Below are 19455 nucleotides of genomic sequence, written 5' to 3'. Positions count from 1 at the left end.
ACTCTTCCCACAGTCCAGCCTCCGGGGCTGCAGTCCTGCTCTGACAGCGCCCCCTGCAGGCTGGGAGGACAGGGCCACGCATGCTGCCTTACCTTGATGTGCATCTTGGCTCTCTTGAGGAGGCTCAGTGTGGTGTGTCGAGTGCTGTCGGGCCCCAGGGGCACCAGCTGCTTCAGCTGCTCCAGGTAGAGCCGCAGTTTGGCACGTCTGGAAGAGACGGAAAGGCAGGAATGGGCACAGCTCTCGGACGCCACACACACAGCTACGCTCTCAAGAGAAACCCCAAGAAGTTCTCCATTTTTCCAGTCAGAGGTCCCAAAGGGTGACCTGTACTGGGCCAAGGAATTCCTGGCATGATCTGGGAGCTGAAGTAAATAACAGCCCCTCCCCTCATTGATGAATCAGAGTTTTAATTGGGACTCGTTACTGTGTCGGTCTAAGCTCCTTATTGACGTGAAGGTGGGGGGATTTCAAGAGAGAGGGAAAATAAAAAGCAAGATACGGGCGAGACCTTTTCAAAAACCGAGAAATGCGCACCGCAAAAAAAGTTCAAGAGTTTGGCTTTAATTTTAAGCAGTAACAAAATCGGCAAGGCACCTGGTTACAGTGAGACCCCAGATAAACCCCAAGTCGATGACTGGGATTCCCAGAGATACAGAGATCCCTGGTGCAGACAGATCTGAATGCATCCAGAGGGTTTTCGCATTTGTGGAAACGTGTTAATGAGTGCTGTGTGTCCAGCACACTAAAGGGACAATTTCAACATGTCAATCATCCACGTTAATGCAATCTAAGAAATTCCTCGGGACTGCCTTCGAAGGGTTTTCCCAACAACAGTCCCCAGTAAAGGCCCTTGCAGAGGCGAGCTCTGTCATGGGCTAACGCGCACTGAGGACTCGAGCACTCTTGGCTTGTGTAATCACCGTGATGAGAAACATTTCATTTCCAGTTAGAACCACTTCTTGGGAGTTACAAACTGCGATACATTTCAAAAGAAACTTTTCACCCCTCTGAAGTCATCACACGACGCGCAACGAAACCGCACCGAGCCAGCTGAGAAAGAGCTGGGACCACCTACAGGGGTCCACGAGGTGGAAGCACAGCGGCCACATGCAAGGACCCCTGATTGCCCATGTGGTCAACAGGAGACCGTGTCTTGCGTGTCGGAGCCTCAATCTCTCCCCCCACCCCCCGCCTGTGCACCCATCCAGCTGTGCACATCTGTACAGCGTTCCCACACTCCCCGAGCCACGGAAGAACTTCGCACCCGAGCTCTGCTCCTCCAACTCTCCTGGCATCCCGAGCTCCGCCTGCGACGGGCTCCTCCATTTCAGCGCCTTGGAGTTGTCACAGACGCCCCTCTTTGTTTTTAAATATGCAGCTGAGCCACCTACAGTTTACCAACAAGTTCCGAGTATAGAGCCGGCAAATTATTCAAAAGACAAACCAAGGTGGTGCTTTAGATCAGAATAGATGTGCTCTTGAGTATTTATTACACTTTTTAAGCCAAAGAAATACAACTTTAATCCCCAGATCCCACTTCTTTTTATTTTGATGGCAATCCTGTGGAAGTTCCACCTGCACTGGACATTCACAGGCTTGCATCTCGGGATACTGTTTCCAGAAACACGCACACACAAACCGCCACACGCTGGCGGCGTCGCAGCTCTCAGGCCGCACATCTGTGCGGAGGGCCGCGCAGCGAGCTCCGTGTTGCTGTGTTTGTTTTGTACTGGATTAACGAGCCGTATGAACAGAAATTCACGCTGTCTGACGGGGCCGAGCGCGAGCAGGGCACAATGGGCTTTGTCCTGTATTATATAACTGGAACAGAAGGGTAATGCCCATGTCAGGACAGCAACGGCGAGCCCTGCCAAATGGAAGCTCTGGGCGAATTCGGTTGACGTCAGATCGCTTGCTGCAGTGCACACATTGCGTACTAGGCTAGCTCCAGTACAGCTGTCGCTTAGCTCGACTGCACACAAGAGCAGGGCTGAAATATCAAATTCAAGAAAGGAGGAATTAAAGGAGGGGTTTTAATAATCCAGAGTACATCTTTACAGTCCAGTTGCATATTTGTAAATTCTAGACACCCTCGTGTTATTCTCCATCGTAACCTCTTCCACCGCTGTGACTATCCTCAACTACAGCCGTCTGCTATCCTCGCCAGGGCCAAACCACCCGAGGAGCTGAGCAACTTCCCAGCGGCCTTTCTGCCCCTGAGCAACCCGCCACTGGTCAAGAGCCTCCAGGAACTGGACCGGCTGCAGTCTGTGTCAATGACTGACATTGACACTGAGTTACTAATATTCTTTGTTAATACTAACAGAGAAGTGTTAATAGAGAAAGGCTTACAGTACAGACGTACTGCAGCTTATGTGTTTCTTTTATATAGATGTAAGGCTGGTACTGGGTTTTTAACGGACTGCCAAGCTCAAACTAGCTCAGGTAAGATCTTCTTCAAAACACAGTGCTTGTTTCTGAACTGGGCCTGGGATTTATTCCTGCTCTGCTCTTCTTCCGCTGTTGTATCCAGACCACTGCATTACCAGAGAAAAGATGCGCCTATGGGGCAAAAAAAAATTGGAAAACCTTTTACAGGCACATAGCGTAAGACGGCTTTGGTTTTAGCAGCTAACTGATCCGAGGATCTCATGGCTGGGTAGCCTGTTCCATACTCCCACAACCCTTAGTGTAAAGAAGTGCAAAGATGTGCCCCCTACTCGCAGTGTTCTTCCCTGCATTTACCACAGGATGTGTACTATAATCAGAGTCTCCAATTATTTGCTTGCGAAGTGTAGATGAGTGGGATTACTCTGAGTGGACCATGTATATACATCTCATTTAGGAGCCTATACAGAATTATAAGAACTCATATGTGGGAATTCGCTAGTGTTCACAAAGAATACACTGCAAATCTTTGTTCTCCTTTTGCAGGGACTATTTTTCCACTTCAGAGCAAAAGCCTGGCGTAGAAGTGTTCAACTGCTGAGATCTCACAACTGAAGGACTCTCATAGCACGACTACAGCACTGCGTAGAGCTGCAGTCATTAATACACAACAACTAACCTTTAGACATTACAAACAAGAGTACTCCTTGTGGACCATCTAGCGGTTAGTAGCTAATTTATCCAATCATCTCATCCAGCTTCTTCTTAAGAACAGTCAGGAAATGCGTTTCAATAAGATGGTTGGGTAGTTTGTTCCATGCACCCACAACCCTTTGTGTAAAGAAGGGCCACCTGTTCTTATGTGGCCTCTCTGCCTCTCCCCTGCTCCCGCCTCCTCCTCTCTCCTGGCTTGTGTTTTCCCACGCTACATTACCTTTGCTGACTGCCCTGTCTTTCTCACACCCAAAGAAGGCTCCACAGCCGAAACGTGGTGTTTTCTTTCTTCTCTTTTCAGCAGGGAATAAACTTTTACTTGTTCCATCATCATGATGGTAATCACAAAAACAATTTGTGAATTGGAAAACATCAAGAATGCTCTCCAGCCAAAATGTTGTTTTTCTCCTTTATATTTTCCAGCTTGGAATGAACCTTTATTGTTCATTGCATCAAAATATAATGTTTCCTCATTTGATAAACCATAAACTTTTAGCTGAGCTCTAACATAAGTAATAAGTCGTATACCTCACAAGGGATGACAGTTCCCTGCAGATTACATGTTTTATATGGATTTGTTTTTATTTGCATGCATGTAATGTTGCGAACTGCGGACGCTGCACTTTGTGTCTTCCCATCTCCAAAATTTACACATCAAGATTGTCCAACAAGCCCCTGAACCCAAAGATCCCGTGCCCCCCTGCTGGATAAGATGAACAAAAAAGGAAAAAACAAAATACTTTCCCAGCCCACTCAGCCCTGACACACAATGCGAAGTTCTCTTCAAAGACGCACAGCCACCTACAGGGACTTTAGTGACGTCCATGCAGGGCCCGAGAGGTGTTACCTCATGGACCGAGTACCTCCAGGAGGCTTTTCCGCCTTTCGGGCCTGCTGCCAGCAGGGCCGGGCCGTATTTTCTCAGGGGTCCCCAGAGGCAGGCCTGGTTGCTATAGTGACAGCAGTGCGCGCGGCTCCTACAGGAAGCCGCTTCGTTGTCGGCTCTGTAGGGCACTGGCTCCTGCCCCGCGGGCTTCTCGCCGTCTCCGAGGACCGTGAGGCGCGGGGCCCCGCCCTGCCCACTCCGGTCCAGAGCAGAACGGCCTGGGACAAGCAAGGAACACAGGCCCGTGAGGGCTGGCCAGCTGGAGAGACGGCCATAATAGTCCAGCCGTCCTCCTCCTCTGCTGAGGGGACGTGCCGTCGAACTGGACCGTATATACAGTAAGCCCTCGGTTTAACAGCTCAAGTCTTCTTGAAGGGGAATTTTGTCTGTAAAATCAGAAATACCAGACTCCTCCCCCATTACAGGACAAAGTATAGGGCAACTGGTACAGGGCTAGGCCACTTGTTTACAATGGGTGTTGTCTGCGTTGCGTTGCGTTGCGTTTTTAAAAAATACACTGAACTGCTTACAATGTGCAGAAAAAGCTCTGTTAAATGCCCAAATAATAAAACAAGGTAAAAAGAAATCCTACGTAGGCTTAAAATTCAGGAATATCAATGGAACCCTGTAGGGGTAGGTCATTTACTGACGATGGGTGTTTGTATTCCGTACCCTTTAGCGAATTTTATACAGGATATTTACAACACATGAACTAAAGAGCTTGTGTATTTCCGATACCAAAAGGCACAGGAACGATTTTATTGACTGTGTTGATAGGTTATAAAATCCAGAGGGCATAAACAGATATAGCATATTTAGATACAATATACATGCTGTATATATTGTATACATATATGGTATGTATATATTATATATACTATATAAAACATATAGAGATACAATGAAGCTTGTATTGAATTGTATACACAGTATATATTTCTCATATATTAGTCTGTTTAACTGAGTTTTGACTGTATTAGCTTCAGTGTGGAACCTGAAGCCACAACCTTTAAGTTCCTTCACGCCACCTCCGCCCACGAGACCCCACCAGGCTGCAACATGAGCCCAGCATCCAAGAAAGCCGACAATAATAAACATCTGGCACAACACCTTCTGACGCCTGGGCCTGAAACTCAGGGAAGTGTGAGAAATCACACCCTGCTGCCCAACTTCCCTGGGACCTGTCCACCTGCATTCTCTTCATACCACACAATGAGGGCATGGAGAAAACAACAGACACCAGACTCAACAACACTTTTCTTACATGTACAAAAGTCAAAAGGGACACACACTTTTTTGTCACCAGAGAATTCAGAGTTTTCCAGGCAGTCAGGTTGGGTGGCTGTCGCAGCTGAGACTCTGCCCCCAATCCAGCTCGTTCCAGCTGAACACAAAGACAGTACTCGCACAAAAGCTCCGCTGATGGAAAATCTGACTTTTGTCTTCATTAACAAGGTGCTCCTCTGAAGAGTTAGAATGATTTTAAAGTATCTTAGTGTTTAGAACCACTGGACAGATGGTAACTGGAGTGCTTCTTGATCTAAGAGCAAAGGAGAAGGTATGGAGGAAAAATAAGGAGGACTCTACTGCTGCCTGACAGCTCCTGGACTGTGGTGCCTTCTGTGCTGAGCTTGTACAGTCTAATGTGCATGTGGATTCATGGTGGGAGCTATGGTTTCTTCCCAGCTTCTCAAGACACGTGGGATAACTGGCATCTCTAGATTGTTTGTGTGTGTGTACTGACAGTGGACTGTCCTCTGTCCACAGTGCAGTGTGTGTGTGTGTGTGTGTACTGACAGTGGACTGTCCTCTGTCCACAGTGCAGTGTGTGTGTGTGTGTGTGTGTACTGAGAGTGGACTGACCTCTGGCCACAGTGCAGTGTGTGTGTGTGTGTGTGTGTGTGTGTACTGACTGTGGACTGACCTCTGTCCACAGTGCAGCGTGTGTGTGTGTACTGACAGTGGACTGACCTCTGGCCACAGTGCAGTGTGTGTGTGTGTGTGTGTGTGTGTGTGTGTGTGTACTGACAGTGGACTGACCTCTGTCCACAGTGCAGTGTGTGTGTGTGTGTGTGTGTGTGTGTGTGTGTGTGTGTGTGTGTGTGTGTGCTGAGAGTGGACTGACCTCTGGCCACAGTGCAGTGTGTGTGTGTGTACTGACAGTGGACTGACCTCTGTCCACAGTGCAGTGTGTGTGTGTGTGTACTGACAGTGGACTGTCCTCTGTCCACAGTGCAATGTGTGTGTGTGTACTGACAGTGGATTGTCCTCTGTCCAGAGTGCAGTGTGTGTGTACTGACAGTGGACTGACCTCTGTCCACAGTGCAGTGTGTGTGTGTGTGTGTGTGTGTGTGTGTGTGTGTGTGTGTGTGTGTGTGTGTGTGTACTGACAGTGGACTGTCCTCTGTCCACAGTGCAATGTGTGTGTGTGTACTGACAGTGGACTGACCTCTGTCCACAGTGCAGTGTGTGTGTGTGTGTGTGTGTGTGCTGAGAGTGGACTGACCTCTGGCCACAGTGCAGTGTGTGTGTGTGTACTGACAGTGGACTGTCCTCTGTCCACAGTGCAATGTGTGTGTGTGTACTGACGGTGGACTGACCTCTGTCCACAGTGCAGTGTGTTTGTGAACTGACAGTGGACTGTCCTCTGTCCACAGTGCAGTGTGTGTGTGAACTGTCAGTGGACTGTCCTCTGTCCACAGTGCAGTGTGTTTCTGTCCAGTCCCGATGACAGTGTGCAGTGTTACTCTATTAAAGAATGACCCTGAAATACTGCAGGTTTCTGTGAATAGCAAGTGTGGCCCCACGAGGAGCCACATGAACAGCTGGACCCCCACCAAGGGAAGCAAGGAGGAGAAAAAAAAACAGAACTCGGGTCAAAATATTTCTCTTTTCCAGAAAAATAAGGAGCTATTCAGAGAGAGTCAGGAGTGCTGTGTACTCAGCTGCAGCAGCCAGCCTCTCAAAGGGCCCGAGAGAAACCTGAGCTGCTGGGCGTTCCCCGCAGCGCGCCAGGACTCCCCCTCCCCCTCTCTGCTACTATCTCCACCTGCACTCCTGACACGCCAGAAACGCTGGCTCGCAACAGAGCGCCGCCGAATGTTTTCACTCCTGCCGAGGCTGAATGGAAAATACTGATGTGACAGCAGTCCTGAAACGAGAGCGAGGGAGAGAGAGCGAGCGAGCGAGCGGGCGGGCGAGCAGGAATTAAAAATAACCCAGGAAGTTTGGAAAGAAGCCTTGGCTCTTTGAACTTCAGAGACGAGACAAAGCACTTCTTAACTCCTTCGCTGCGTGGTGTGAGGGAACAGGCGTTTCTGGCCCTTCCAGTGTAGCGGCCCGCGTGCCGCTGTGCACAGGGCGTCAGCGTTATCTCGCTCAACCTGACTGAACCACGGGCCGAGGTGTGACGTAAGCGTATCTGAAAGTGACCGGAGAGCCCAGAGACCTCAGAGCTCGGCCATTCGGGACAGTGTCTCCCCGCGACATGACGCACTATAGGAACACAGGAATCCTACCCCCCCGGGGAAACATCAGCCTCGCGAGGGGCTCATCGCAGATTTCCATGGGATAGGGGCAGGGGATTCAGGGCAAGGACTCCACTTCCAGAGAGCTGGTGGTTCCAGATATGACTGAACCAGCTGAGACCCAGGCAAGACCAGCTGACCAGGCAATTAACACCCACCGCAGAGGAATCTGCCATAGTATAGCTGGCACAAAACTCGCTCTTATTTCAGAGTAACTACCAATTTGCCCATGAAAATGGACCAATTTGCCAACTCCCCCCCACCCGCTCTGCCGGTACTAGAGAACCCCCAGACCCGGGCTCTCTGGAACAGCGGGTGGACGGGCCTGGGTCAGGGCCAGGAAAAGAACAGCACCAGAGCCACAGCGAGTCAAAGAGAGGGAAGAGCGATCGAGAATCTGGGATCAAAGGATGATCAGCGTTGCAACCAGACAACGTAATACTAGAGAAGTAGAACTTCAATTTAAACGATGATATGTGAAGTAGCACAGGCAGAAAGAGCCCACAAATTCCCTTCTAACAAGGAACTTAACATTGAGATCTTTTGTGCTTAGCACTTGACACATAAATATCCAGTCAAACATCTGCATGGTTACATTTTCGTACAATGAGAAGATCAGGAAGGTTAGCTGTTCAAGAGGAGGCCGTTCAGCCCATTTGGTAATTAGCAGCTGATTGATCTGAGAATCTGTTGCAGCAGCTGATTCCTGAAAGAAGCCAGGGAATCGGAAACTTGTGCCATACTCCCGCAGCTCGTATGACAACCGCATGTCATTTCAGGTCAGCTAAAGGCGGCTCTGTGGTGCCGAAGCCGCAGAATTGCCGCAGGCACGACTCTCTGACACCCGTTCCACACTCCCGCAACTCTCTGTGTAAGACTTAAATATTTAAAATGCTCCTCCACGTAAGATCAGTTTCCGCATGCCTCCTCTGCTCAGAGTTTTCACTGTTCACTGTGTTTGCTTTGTCGATGGGTTTGAGGAGCTTGATTTCAAAGTACATTTAAAAAGGTACACCCTTGCCCCACTCTTCAGAGAGAAATAATCTAGTTAATAATCTAGCCTTAAACCGATCCAGACCACTGGGCTAACAAGACAATGAATGAACGTGTAGCTGGATGACAAGAGCTCTAGGCCTATAAGGCAGCCTAGCCTGGTGTGAAGTCTTTGAAGGGCAGGGCTCAAAAGCTAGAGAAACAGGTTTGAACCTAAAGCCTGAAGTCACTGTAAAGACATTCGAGTTCTTGTCTGAGATTGTGTGGTCACACTAATATCAGTGTAAACGGTATCAGCCAGGAGCGAGCGATCACAGCTGAAATGAAAACTCGTGCCGCGGTTCCTCAACCACACTGATCTACGAGAGGCCCCAGAAGGCTGGCCACCACAAGAAGCCAAAACCTTCCGATTTCCTCGTAGGTTTAAAAAATGATCTAAAAAAGGGTCAAGGAAAACTGCCCCGCTCTTGGTTTTAAAGGCACGGTGACACAGCTCTACACCGGTCGAGTCTGAAGACACTTCGCGGGCTGGCTCTCAGTGCCGTCGAGAATTTGTCAGGCGTGAAGAGGCCGTTCAAACCCCGCGCACACACGCCCTCCCACCCGGCAGGCAGGGATCAGAGCAGCCGGCCCCCGCAGGCCGACAGACAAACGGAGCTGCGGACGCCGGCGGTCTCGAAATCCCCTTTCCACGTCTTCGGCAAAACACGAACTCGTGACACAAGACTGCACTTGCATTGCGGATCTCAGCCGTCTTCCTCGAAACCATCGGCACTGTCCAGACCAACACGCTCAAAGATACAGGTGCAGCTCGCCCAACAGAACCCGGCTCCGGCTGTGGGAGAAGATGGCGGGAATACAGTCCTTCCTCTCACGTTCAGCTCGATTTGTGTCTCAGTGCCAGGAAACACTTTCTGGACATTGGAAGTTATGATGACAGTCAAACACGAAAGAAGTAATTTCACACGACAGAACACATAAACCGCTGTAATTTAAATAACACCGATCACTCAAAACTGCTGAGGCCTATTATTATTCAGTTTAAAAAAAAGATTTGACCAATTGATCATTGTCGATCCAGTTTATTTCCAAAAAAGTTTATTTCTAAAAGTGTTTCTGCCTCGGTCTAATTCTTGTTCTCATCAAGAGATGAGATTAAACACACACGTTTGCTTGTCATGCATGCAAACACCTGTATAACTACACACATCCATGGACTTTATGGTGCAAAAAGTTTTACACACCTAGCTTTGGACTATTTTTAACGCTTCAGATTAAAAAAAAAAAGTGGATTTTGGCAAATGCTCAAATGCTCGTTTGAATTCTGAGTCATTTGCTTGGTCTAACATCTTCTCTGTGACAGATAAAACAAGACAGATGGATATCATGCAAATTCTCAATAAGGTGTGTTCAGTCACATAGTGGCTCCAGCAGATATCTGTACATGAAGCCACTGTAAAACTCTAGAAGAGCTGGCTGGGTTTCAGCTGAAGAGGGCCCTTCTGTTAGCCTCAGTCTGTGTTTCTTCATCCATCCATTTTCAAAACCACTTTATCCAATGCAGGGGAGCTGCAGTCTATCCTAACAAGCAGCGGGTGCCAGGACACCAAGGACAGGACACCAGTCCATCACAGGGCACATATAGACACACATACTGACACACCCCGGACAGGACGCCAGTCCATCACAGGGCACACCCAGGACACCAGTCCATCACAGGGCACACACAGGCACACACACTGACTCACCCAGGCCAGGACGCCAGTCCATCACAGGACACACACAGACACACACACTGACGCACCCAGGACAGGACGCCAGTCCATCACAGGCCACACACAGACACACACACTGACACACCCAGGACAGGACGCCAGTCCATCACAGGCCACACACAGACACACACACTGACACACCCAGGACAGGACGCCAGTCCATCACAGGCCACACACAGACACACACACTGACACACCCAGGACAGTACGCCAGTCCATCACAGGCCACACACAGACACACACACTGACACACCCAGGACAGGACGCCAGTCCATCACAGGGCACACACACACTGACACACCCAGGACAGGACGCCAGTCCATCACAGGGCACACACAGACACACACACTGATGCACACACTCATAGCAGGGCTAATTTTCCCAGAAGCCAACTCGCCTACCAGTATGTCTTTGTGCTACAGGAATAAACCAGATCTCCTGGAGGAGACCCACACGAACATGGGGAGAAAGTACAAACTCCAAACAGGTAGCACCCCAAGAACTGAACCCAGGGCCCCAGCGCTTCGAGGGAGGAAAGCTAAACTCTGCGCCACCCTGCCGCCCAGTTGTTTATTTCGATAAGAGTGAAATGACGCGCACTCCGTGCTGACTTCATCATCGATGTTTTGCAAAACAAAGCGATGAGTGAGAGAGAAACCAGAAACAGAGAGAGCCCCAGGTGAAACCCAGACAAGGGCATGAAACCACCCGCGTGGCTACACAGAGGCGCCGAGGGCGGGCCGCTTTCGAGAGATTAGAAATGTCAGGAGTCTGGGGGCGGATGTGCTGCTGCTCGAGGTGCAGACCCCGCAGGAGGCTGTGATGGCGCGGGGCTCTGAGTGGTGAACCTCTACAGCCGGCGAGAACATCACACCCTGCCCGCTGACCATGGCTTCTGAAGCGGCTTCTCTCACCGACTCCACAGCCAAGGGGGGAAGACGGAGGAGCGGTACAAAGCAGGGGCTTCTTAACCCAGAGATTCCCCCTGAGAGACGTGTGAAGATGCTGCTCTTGCAAAGGAATTTCCCGTAATAGAATAATTGCAGCAGCTACATCACCCTGCAGCTCACGACTGGCAGCCCACTGAAGCTCAGCAGGTGCGAGTCTGGCCAGTAGCTCGGAAAGCTCAGGTTGCTGCTGGAGGAGGTGTTAGTGGGACCAGTAGGGGGTGCTCACCCTGCGGTCTGTGTGGCTCTAAATGCCTCAGTGTAGCAATGGGACTCTATACTGTAGACAAGACGCCGCCCTTCGGATGAGATGTAAAACCGAGGTCCTGACTCTCTGTGCCCATTAAAAGTTTCTCGGAAAGAGTAGGGGTGTAACCCTGGTGTCCTTGTCAAATTTCCCCCTGGTCTTTACAAATAATGGCCTCCTAATAACCCCCCTCAATGAACAGGCTTCCTCACCCTGTTTTCCTCCCCACTGAGAGCTGGTGTGTGGTGAGTGTACTGTGTGCATAGTATGGGCTGTTGTCACATCATCCAGGTGGGGATGCACACTGGTGGTGGAGGAGGGGAGTCTCCATGACCTGTAAAGCGCTTTGAGTGGAGTGTCCAGAAAAGCACTATATAAGTGTAAGCAATTATTATTATTTTCTAAATAATAATATTCTCACTCTGGAACAAAGAAAAACATTTTTTATAAACATACATAATCTGCATATGTTTAGGACTGGACACGCTGATAAATCCCTCAGCTTTAAAAGTGACCAGAGGGAACAGTCTGCAGGGCCAAGTGACCAGTCATCATTCTCTCCCTCAAGCTCAGGGACAGGCGACAGCGTCAGTGGAAAACTGATGTTCGGCAAACTGAACTGAAGGAGACACTGGTTCGGCTCGTGGTTCAAATTCTTGTTTGCAGCACAAAAAGGCACTTCGGGAGAGCATAACTACTCGATATAGAGGGTCTTTTAAAAGGAGTTTTCAGCTGGTCAGTCAACAGGAAAAAAGTCCAAGGAAGAGAATAGGACTTAAATGAGTTAAGACCTACGTGAATCCAGGAAAGCAATACTCGCCCCTGCAGCTGACAGTTTAGTATCTCTTCGCATCACACTTCCATGCAGACACTAATCACCGTGTTCCCGAAATGAAGCCAAGCAGACACGCGTGTTATGTTGAGCTCCATTCTTTATGTGGGGGGGGCTGACAATTTTCTATTTCGTTTTTCCCTCCCCATCCTTGGCAGTGCTGGCAGGCTGGCAGCCTCCGAAAAACAGGCAGTGGAACGAGGGTCCCCGAGGACAAACGCCCCGGGTTCTCAGTGCGAGGGCAGCTGTCGAGGCCAACTTCGAGGCCCAGGGGGGGGGTCAGGCGGCTCAACAAGGCCCACGGCGGAGGTGGAGGAAGAGGCCACTCAGCCCACTAGCCTGGTGGGCAGTCAGCAGGTAATCGATCTGAGGATCGTGAACACCAGGGCTGTCAGGGCAGGGCAGGTTATCCGCGCCCTCGGAATCCGTGTCACACATTCGCCTGCCTTCTGAACATTCATTCACAGAAGCCAAGAGAGGCAGGAGCCACAGACCCGTCCCTCTCGTGCTCCTCTCACACGCCGCTCGCTCCGGCCGAGACAAACCGCAGGGAAAACGCACTTCGCCCTCGGACGCCTCCTCCCACGAGTTCATCGCCTTTCCGGCCAGACCAGCCCCGCGGGGCTCCCAGTCGCCAATCGAGCCGTTACAGGTGACTAGAACCTCCCTCCTTCTCTGCATTGTGGAAGCTTGTTAGAAAAAAACGCCCAACTTCGCAGGACAAACTGTCCCCCTGGCCCGAGCCGCGGAGTGTCTTATTTCCCCCTCGGTCACGTGGCATTCCAGTGTTGTCAGGAACGCTGGTGGGGCCGGGCTCTAGCGTCTCAGCGCCTGAATGCTCCTGCGTGAGAGTCTGACCCCTGCTGAGCTTTCACGGGCCCAGTCCTGCAGGCCTGACCTCCCAGGCGTACCCCGAGCGCAAGAGCCCAGAGCTGCTGAGACAGGAGCGCAACGAGCTCACTGCAGCGTGCTGGCAGGGCACGGGGTCGGCCGGGCAGGGAGGCAGGGACTGGGAGGACACAGGGGACAAACACGAGGCAGAAGAAGCTGGATTGTCTGTTCTAGGAAGAACATGGGTCCACATCCATTCAGCTGTCCATCCGCGTGGGACAGACTTCGTCACACTGAATTTGTCACTGATCCTCCTGCCTTGCACCTGGTCTGTCCGCACAGCAAGTGTTTCATGGTCATAGTCATGCAAATTTAGGATGCTTCCACAGAACCACTGCGCTGCACGCTGGGGGTGCGGCGAAGGTTCCAGATCACAGGTCCCCAGATCTAACCAGAAAACATGCTTCTGCCTGCACTCCAGGGGGCCAGCTGGAGAGCTATGCAGTCTGACCCTCAGGCAGAGTGTCCTGCTGGGTTCAGGTAAACAGGAATGGCCCAGTAGGGGGCGCCACTGTGCGACAGGGGTCATGGGTGCCAGACAGCTGCCATCAGAGCTGAAAGCAGACAGGCCGATGCCACCAAGAGCACAACAGTGCTAGCAGCAACCAATACGTTTCACTTGATCCTTTCTAATTCCGAAATGCCAGCGACAGTCCAGCTGTGTTTTCTAACATATTATTTTTTGCTGTGGTTGAAAGTCATTAAGAGGCTTATTGTGAATCCTGATCTCTCCCTTATTGCAAGGCTTAATGGTGTTTGATCAGTTATTTTACAAACACAAGAGATTATTCACAGGCCATTCACAACGCTCCTTCAAGAGTCACTCATTCACAGCTACAGTATCTTCTAAAAGTCACTCATTCACAGCTATCTTCTAAAAGTCACTCATTCAAAATGTTCTTCCTACACTCACTCACTCACAGCCCTGCTCCAACACTCAAACACACAGCTACGTTTTCACAGATACTTTAGAAAATCATGACCCTGCATTTTCCTATGCTTTGTGACCATGCTCCTAGCCAGAAAGATAAGTATAAAAAGGAGGAGATTACTGTGAACTGTTGACTGCTGGTACAAACAAAATATCAGCTGAATCACAGAGCTGAGTAAACAGCAACTTGGCTGTGAGTCAAAAGGTGAATGTGCATCAGCAAGCTATAAAAACAGCTTTAGTGCCCAAACTTTACCAAAAAACGAATCTGAAAATGCAATTATTGTTCATGTGCATTAAAACGGTGCTACTGTACTTTTATTACTCCTTGAGCTCAGCAGTTTACATGGATGCATGTAAACTGTACTATTGCAATCGTATTGCACTGACCTATGGTTTAAATTACACTGCTCAATTATTAATAAAAAACTTTTTTCAACTCATGTGAGACATAAGCAAATAAACAAGAAGAGATAAAACGAAATAATGTGGTTTCCAACTGAATTATGTATGATTAGATTACTTTTAACTGTTATTTATTTCACACAGTTTTTTTATTATAAGCATTTTGAAAAACCTCCCTTCAAGTGCAACGAAGTGTTTTACTGTCATCTCCACATGCCTCCGTTAAGCTATGAAGCCCCTCAGAAACACACACCGATAATCTTGACACCGTCAAGCCCGTTTCCCCGGCGCAGCGCGTCCGAGAGAGCCGAGGGCTCGGAAGAGACGCGCGCCCTTCACTTCCGGCGCTCTTGCCGAGTCAGCGGAAAAGCTGCCCGCCGGCGAGAGGGGCGCTCTCGGACAGGGCGCGACCTCCAGCAGGGGGCGCCAGAGAAAACGCCAGCCAGCGAAGAGGAAAACAGCGCGATAACGTCTGTCTCTCGAACCGCACCGCGCATATGTTCTCGCCGCAGTTGCGATATTTCTCTGCCAGTTTCAGTTTGAAGTGGATATGCAGCAGTCTAAATAAAGTGTTTCGCTTTACTATATTCTTTAAGCCAGGCAATAGGAAGGCATGGAGACGCTTTTGCATCATATCTTAACATAATCTTCCACCCAGTATCGGAAAACCTCTTATCCTGTACAGGGGATATCTAAACTTCCTGGATGGGATGCACGGTAAAACTAATCCAACCGACACAGCAAGACTCGAGTCGGTGGGACAAAAGCGGAGCTTCCGATAAAAAAAATGAAGAGATAGACAAAGGAAAATATACCAACTGAGTGCAAATAAACACGCTAGGCAGCAGTCAAATCTTCTGAGAGTCTGGATCAACCCAAAACAATTTGTATCAAGCCCATAACTTGGATTCTTTCAACGAGATCCTCCAATCAGGACAGGAGGCGCTGCTTTACGCAAATGGTGGTGGGAGTGGGGAACAAGCTACCCAGCCATATGGTCTAAGCCAAGTCCAAGACTGGATTTACAAATCAGGTCACTCTCAACTCTACCTAACAAAGAATAAATACGAAGTTTAAAAGAAAGAGGGTCTGAATAAGGTGGCACACTGTTGCAGTGGTTAGCATTGCTGCCTCACAGCGCTGGGGCCCTGGGCTCAATTCTAGACCCAGGGTGCTGTCTGTGTGGAGTCTGTATGTTCTCCTCGAGTTTATGTGGGTTTCCTCCGGGTGCTCCGGTTTCCTCCCAGAGTCCGGAGACATACCGCTAGGTTGACTGGCGTCTGGGAAAACTGGCCCTGAGGCAAGTGTGCGTGTTTGTCTCTGTCTGCCCTGCAATGGACACACAATGGCGTCCTGCCCAGGGTGTAGCCTGCCTTGTGCCTGTTGCTTGCTGGGATAGACTCCATCTCCCCTGTGACCCTTAAATGAATAGAGAATGATTATATGGGAGGATTGATGTGATGGATATTTAGTAAGGATGAGTTGCTCACTGCACTGAAGGGATAAAAAAGTCCGATTTCCACTGCCTTACCCTGTAAGCACTCCCAATTTCAACAAGATTGCAGGAAAAGAAGGAGAACGAGAAATCTGATTGTGTTAAATTCTTAAGCTCTTTGGAGTGAACCCCCAATAGTGACCTGTTACTTTAAAAGAATGTAAAACCTTTTACAATAAGTTAACATTGACATCAGGACCATGACTCAAGAGTTCAGTGCAAGTTTCTATTTTTCTTTCTGGTGGGTTAGTGAAACCCAAACAAAGCCACAAGCTCAGACAGAATGGATGTTTTTTTGAATGGCAAGTGCAATTAAAAATCACGTAAACACCTAAAATTATAATTCTCAAATGTAAATTTAACGCCCTTACATTGCAAAAAAATCATTTTAAGAATATTGTTCCTCCAGTTTAAACTGCAATATCTGTGTACAAGCCAGTAGTAATTTGACACAGCCCACCTGAGACAGGTACACCAACAGCACTCAGTGCCAGCCCACCTCAGACAGATACACCAACAGCACTCAGTGCCAGCCCACCTGAGACAGGTACACCAACAGCGCTCAGTGCCAGCCCACCTCAGACAGATACACCAACAGCACTCAGTGCCAGCCCACCTCAGACAGATACACCAACAGCGCTCAGGGCCAGCCTACCTGAGACAGGCAGGCCAATAACCAAGTATAATTCATGTCAAAACAATTGACGGATCTTCAATATGCTTATGAACTGGTCAGACCCAAACCCCAAATGTTTTGCAGTCAGAGACACTAAAATCGGTATGATATTCCATCTCTGGTGACCAAAGAGCACTGCATAATTTTCTCCGTGTTACTTCTGACTTCAGATGAATTTCTGCTACTGCACACACTTTGGATTTCAGTAGAAAGAAGCAAATGGAATATTCCTTTTAGAAATGTGTTTGCATGACATTTCACTTGCATAGATAACTAGAGCGGAGGCCTGCAGAAAGAAAAGGTACCACAAACACTTTTGTTTTGCTTCATTAAAAAGCACTGTGAGAAAAAAAGAAGGAGGCTTTTTTTTTTTGCAGGACTATTTCTCTCATTTCCTGTTTGTCAAGGACTCCTTAGCAGCGTGCGACCAACTGGGAGGGGAGGTTGGAGGGGTCGTCCAGTTCTGAAAAATCCGTGAGACACATCTTCACGTTGAAGACGGGTCAGAAAAGGCACCAAAGCAGGGGGACGGCCAGGTTTCGCTGCAGCACGGTTTTACAGATCTCGACGTGGACCCGCAGCAGAAAATAGCCAAAGGAGAGGGAGAGGCAAAAGGAAGAAGCTTCGCCCAAAAAAAAAAACAAAACAAAAAACCACCAGTGCCACAGTCGTCCACGTCTTGACGTCACAGTCGCACTTGGCAGCTCTCCGCGGCACTCAGCTCGAGTGGCGGGCGTGCACGCGGCCGGGGATGAGTAATGCTCTGCAGAAATGACACGGCATTCCAGCTCGCTGCAGGGCAGCGACGGCCCTGCCAGCGATAAGCTGCAACGGGGGCCAACTGCAGCAGCAGCCGAGGGACGCAGGAAGAACAACCAGGATTTGATCAGAGCAGAGTCCAGCAACCCTGGCGACGCTTTTATGAGGTCGCGTTTTCTGTCGAGTCAAAAGGTAAAAAATAAAATACATATCTAAAGGTCAGAGTTGGGTCAAAAGAGACAGCAGCGCTTTGCAATTTACAGATCTCCACCCCAGATCTCTGCTGACCCCCAGGAGTGTGGGGGCACTGCTCGCCGTTGTCAAGTGAGCCGCCGCCGCGCAGGATAGAAACACAAAACAAAACGCAACTGCTTATGGAAATAAAGCGTTTGAATGTCCCCCTGTTCCACTGGCTTTCCTTTATTTTTGTTTTTGATTAATCACATCCACAGGAAGGCAACAGGCCGTTTCCTGAGCTTTTTCTGCCCCCCCTCCCAGTGCAAAGCCTGTAATCATTAACTTTTCTGACGGCTTTAAGAATTAATTACTCCCCCGATTAAGGACTAAAGAGCGACCTGTCGTCGGGGTCTTGACAAAAATATCCTGCATGCAAAACATAAGTGAAAGGCTTGTTTAGCAGACTCATAAGAGGGCTTCCACTATTCTGAGGCTCTGTAACATTAATACACCTCTCTCTCTATAGCGCCTCATTATGCACACAACTAGGCCTCAGAATCCGATTACATCTGCCTGGTTCTTCTGTCCCTGAATATGGGATACTTTTAAACTGGTAACGGATTCCAGCAGGCAAACTCCATACAGGAAAATATTTTTCTGTTGAGCAGTTCTGTGAGTGAATTACCAAAGGCAATGAAAGTCAAGATCACACTATAAAAAGGCAAGATTTCCAACATAACAACATTTAAGACATCAATTCTTGTCTTAAATTAAAATTAACCAGGCTATTTATTCAGCATCTCTCCACACAGTGTGACACATTGCGGTATCATCAGTTTCCACACTAAAGCACAGCACCAACAAGCAAACAATTTTGACAATGATGGTGCCTGATAGTACAATAACCTGCACTTTTTGAAATTCACTGTGTCATTCAAGAAAAAGGTTTATGCAAGACAACTTACACTGGGAATCAAAGTGTTTCAACAGAAATACCTTGAACATAAATCTTGCAACACAGCCTTACAAAGAAATGAGTCTTGCTTCACTGGACCTACAGTGTCATGTTCAGGCATTAACATTTTAAGATTAAACATTTTAACACAAAACATTACTAGAATACATCAGCAGCAGAAAAATGCACCCAGTAAAGACACAGTTTATGACATGCATTGAGCTATGATTATCAGTTAAAAAGAAAACAGTTCAGGGCTTTTAAGGCACAACAAACAAAGATATGGTTACTTTAACATAAAAAATGGTTCTACTACAGGTTTAAGTGCAACACAAACATGTTACAACTTATAAGACTTCATTACTTATCAAGGAACTCTCAATTCAAGATACTGTATCATACAGAACGTTGAGAAATGGATGTAATGTTGTAAACATTCCTACAGTCAGTGAGCAATAATTTGCCAGTGCTTCTAAATGACCACAGTGATAAACATTTCAGGAACACCAACCAAAATTCACCGACTTATTATTATAATGTATATCCTATTTTTATGGTGTAGCATAAGAGATGCAAGAGACATAAAATCTGCAAAATATAAAATCAGATTAATTCAGATTCAAGCCACCAGAACACCTTTCAGAATGAGGGAGGGGACGATTGTGAAAATATATACAGTACTACACCAAGCTATACAAAATCACCTACAAACACAGCTGGGGGCTGAAACAAAACGTTTTTCCCCCCTTTTCTCTTATCGCCAATAATCAGCAAAAAAACTGGTGATTCAGGGAACGTCTTGCAGAGCAAAATAAAATTGTTTTCAAAGACACAGTTTCTCAGTTTCTTTACAT

General features: G+C 48.4%; 1 protein-coding gene across 1 annotated transcript in view; it reads right to left on the bottom strand.

The window, feature by feature from the left end:
- mxd4 (MAX dimerization protein 4) overlaps positions 1-19455 on the bottom strand; it is a 38693-nt gene that overhangs the window by 11995 nt on the left and 7243 nt on the right. Inside the window, exon 4 of the mRNA XM_088638181.1 lies at positions 93-207. Coding sequence (XP_088494307.1) covers positions 93-207 — 115 coding nt within the window. The remainder of the gene's footprint in view (positions 1-92; positions 208-19455) is intronic.

This window comes from Lepisosteus platostomus, chromosome 1, assembly GCF_059453375.1.
Source record: "Lepisosteus platostomus isolate fLepPlt1 chromosome 1, fLepPlt1.hap1, whole genome shotgun sequence".
Lineage (NCBI taxonomy): Eukaryota > Metazoa > Chordata > Actinopteri > Semionotiformes > Lepisosteidae > Lepisosteus > Lepisosteus platostomus.
The sequence above is the reverse complement of the archived record's forward strand: the minus strand, read 5'-3'. Positions and strand labels throughout refer to the sequence as shown.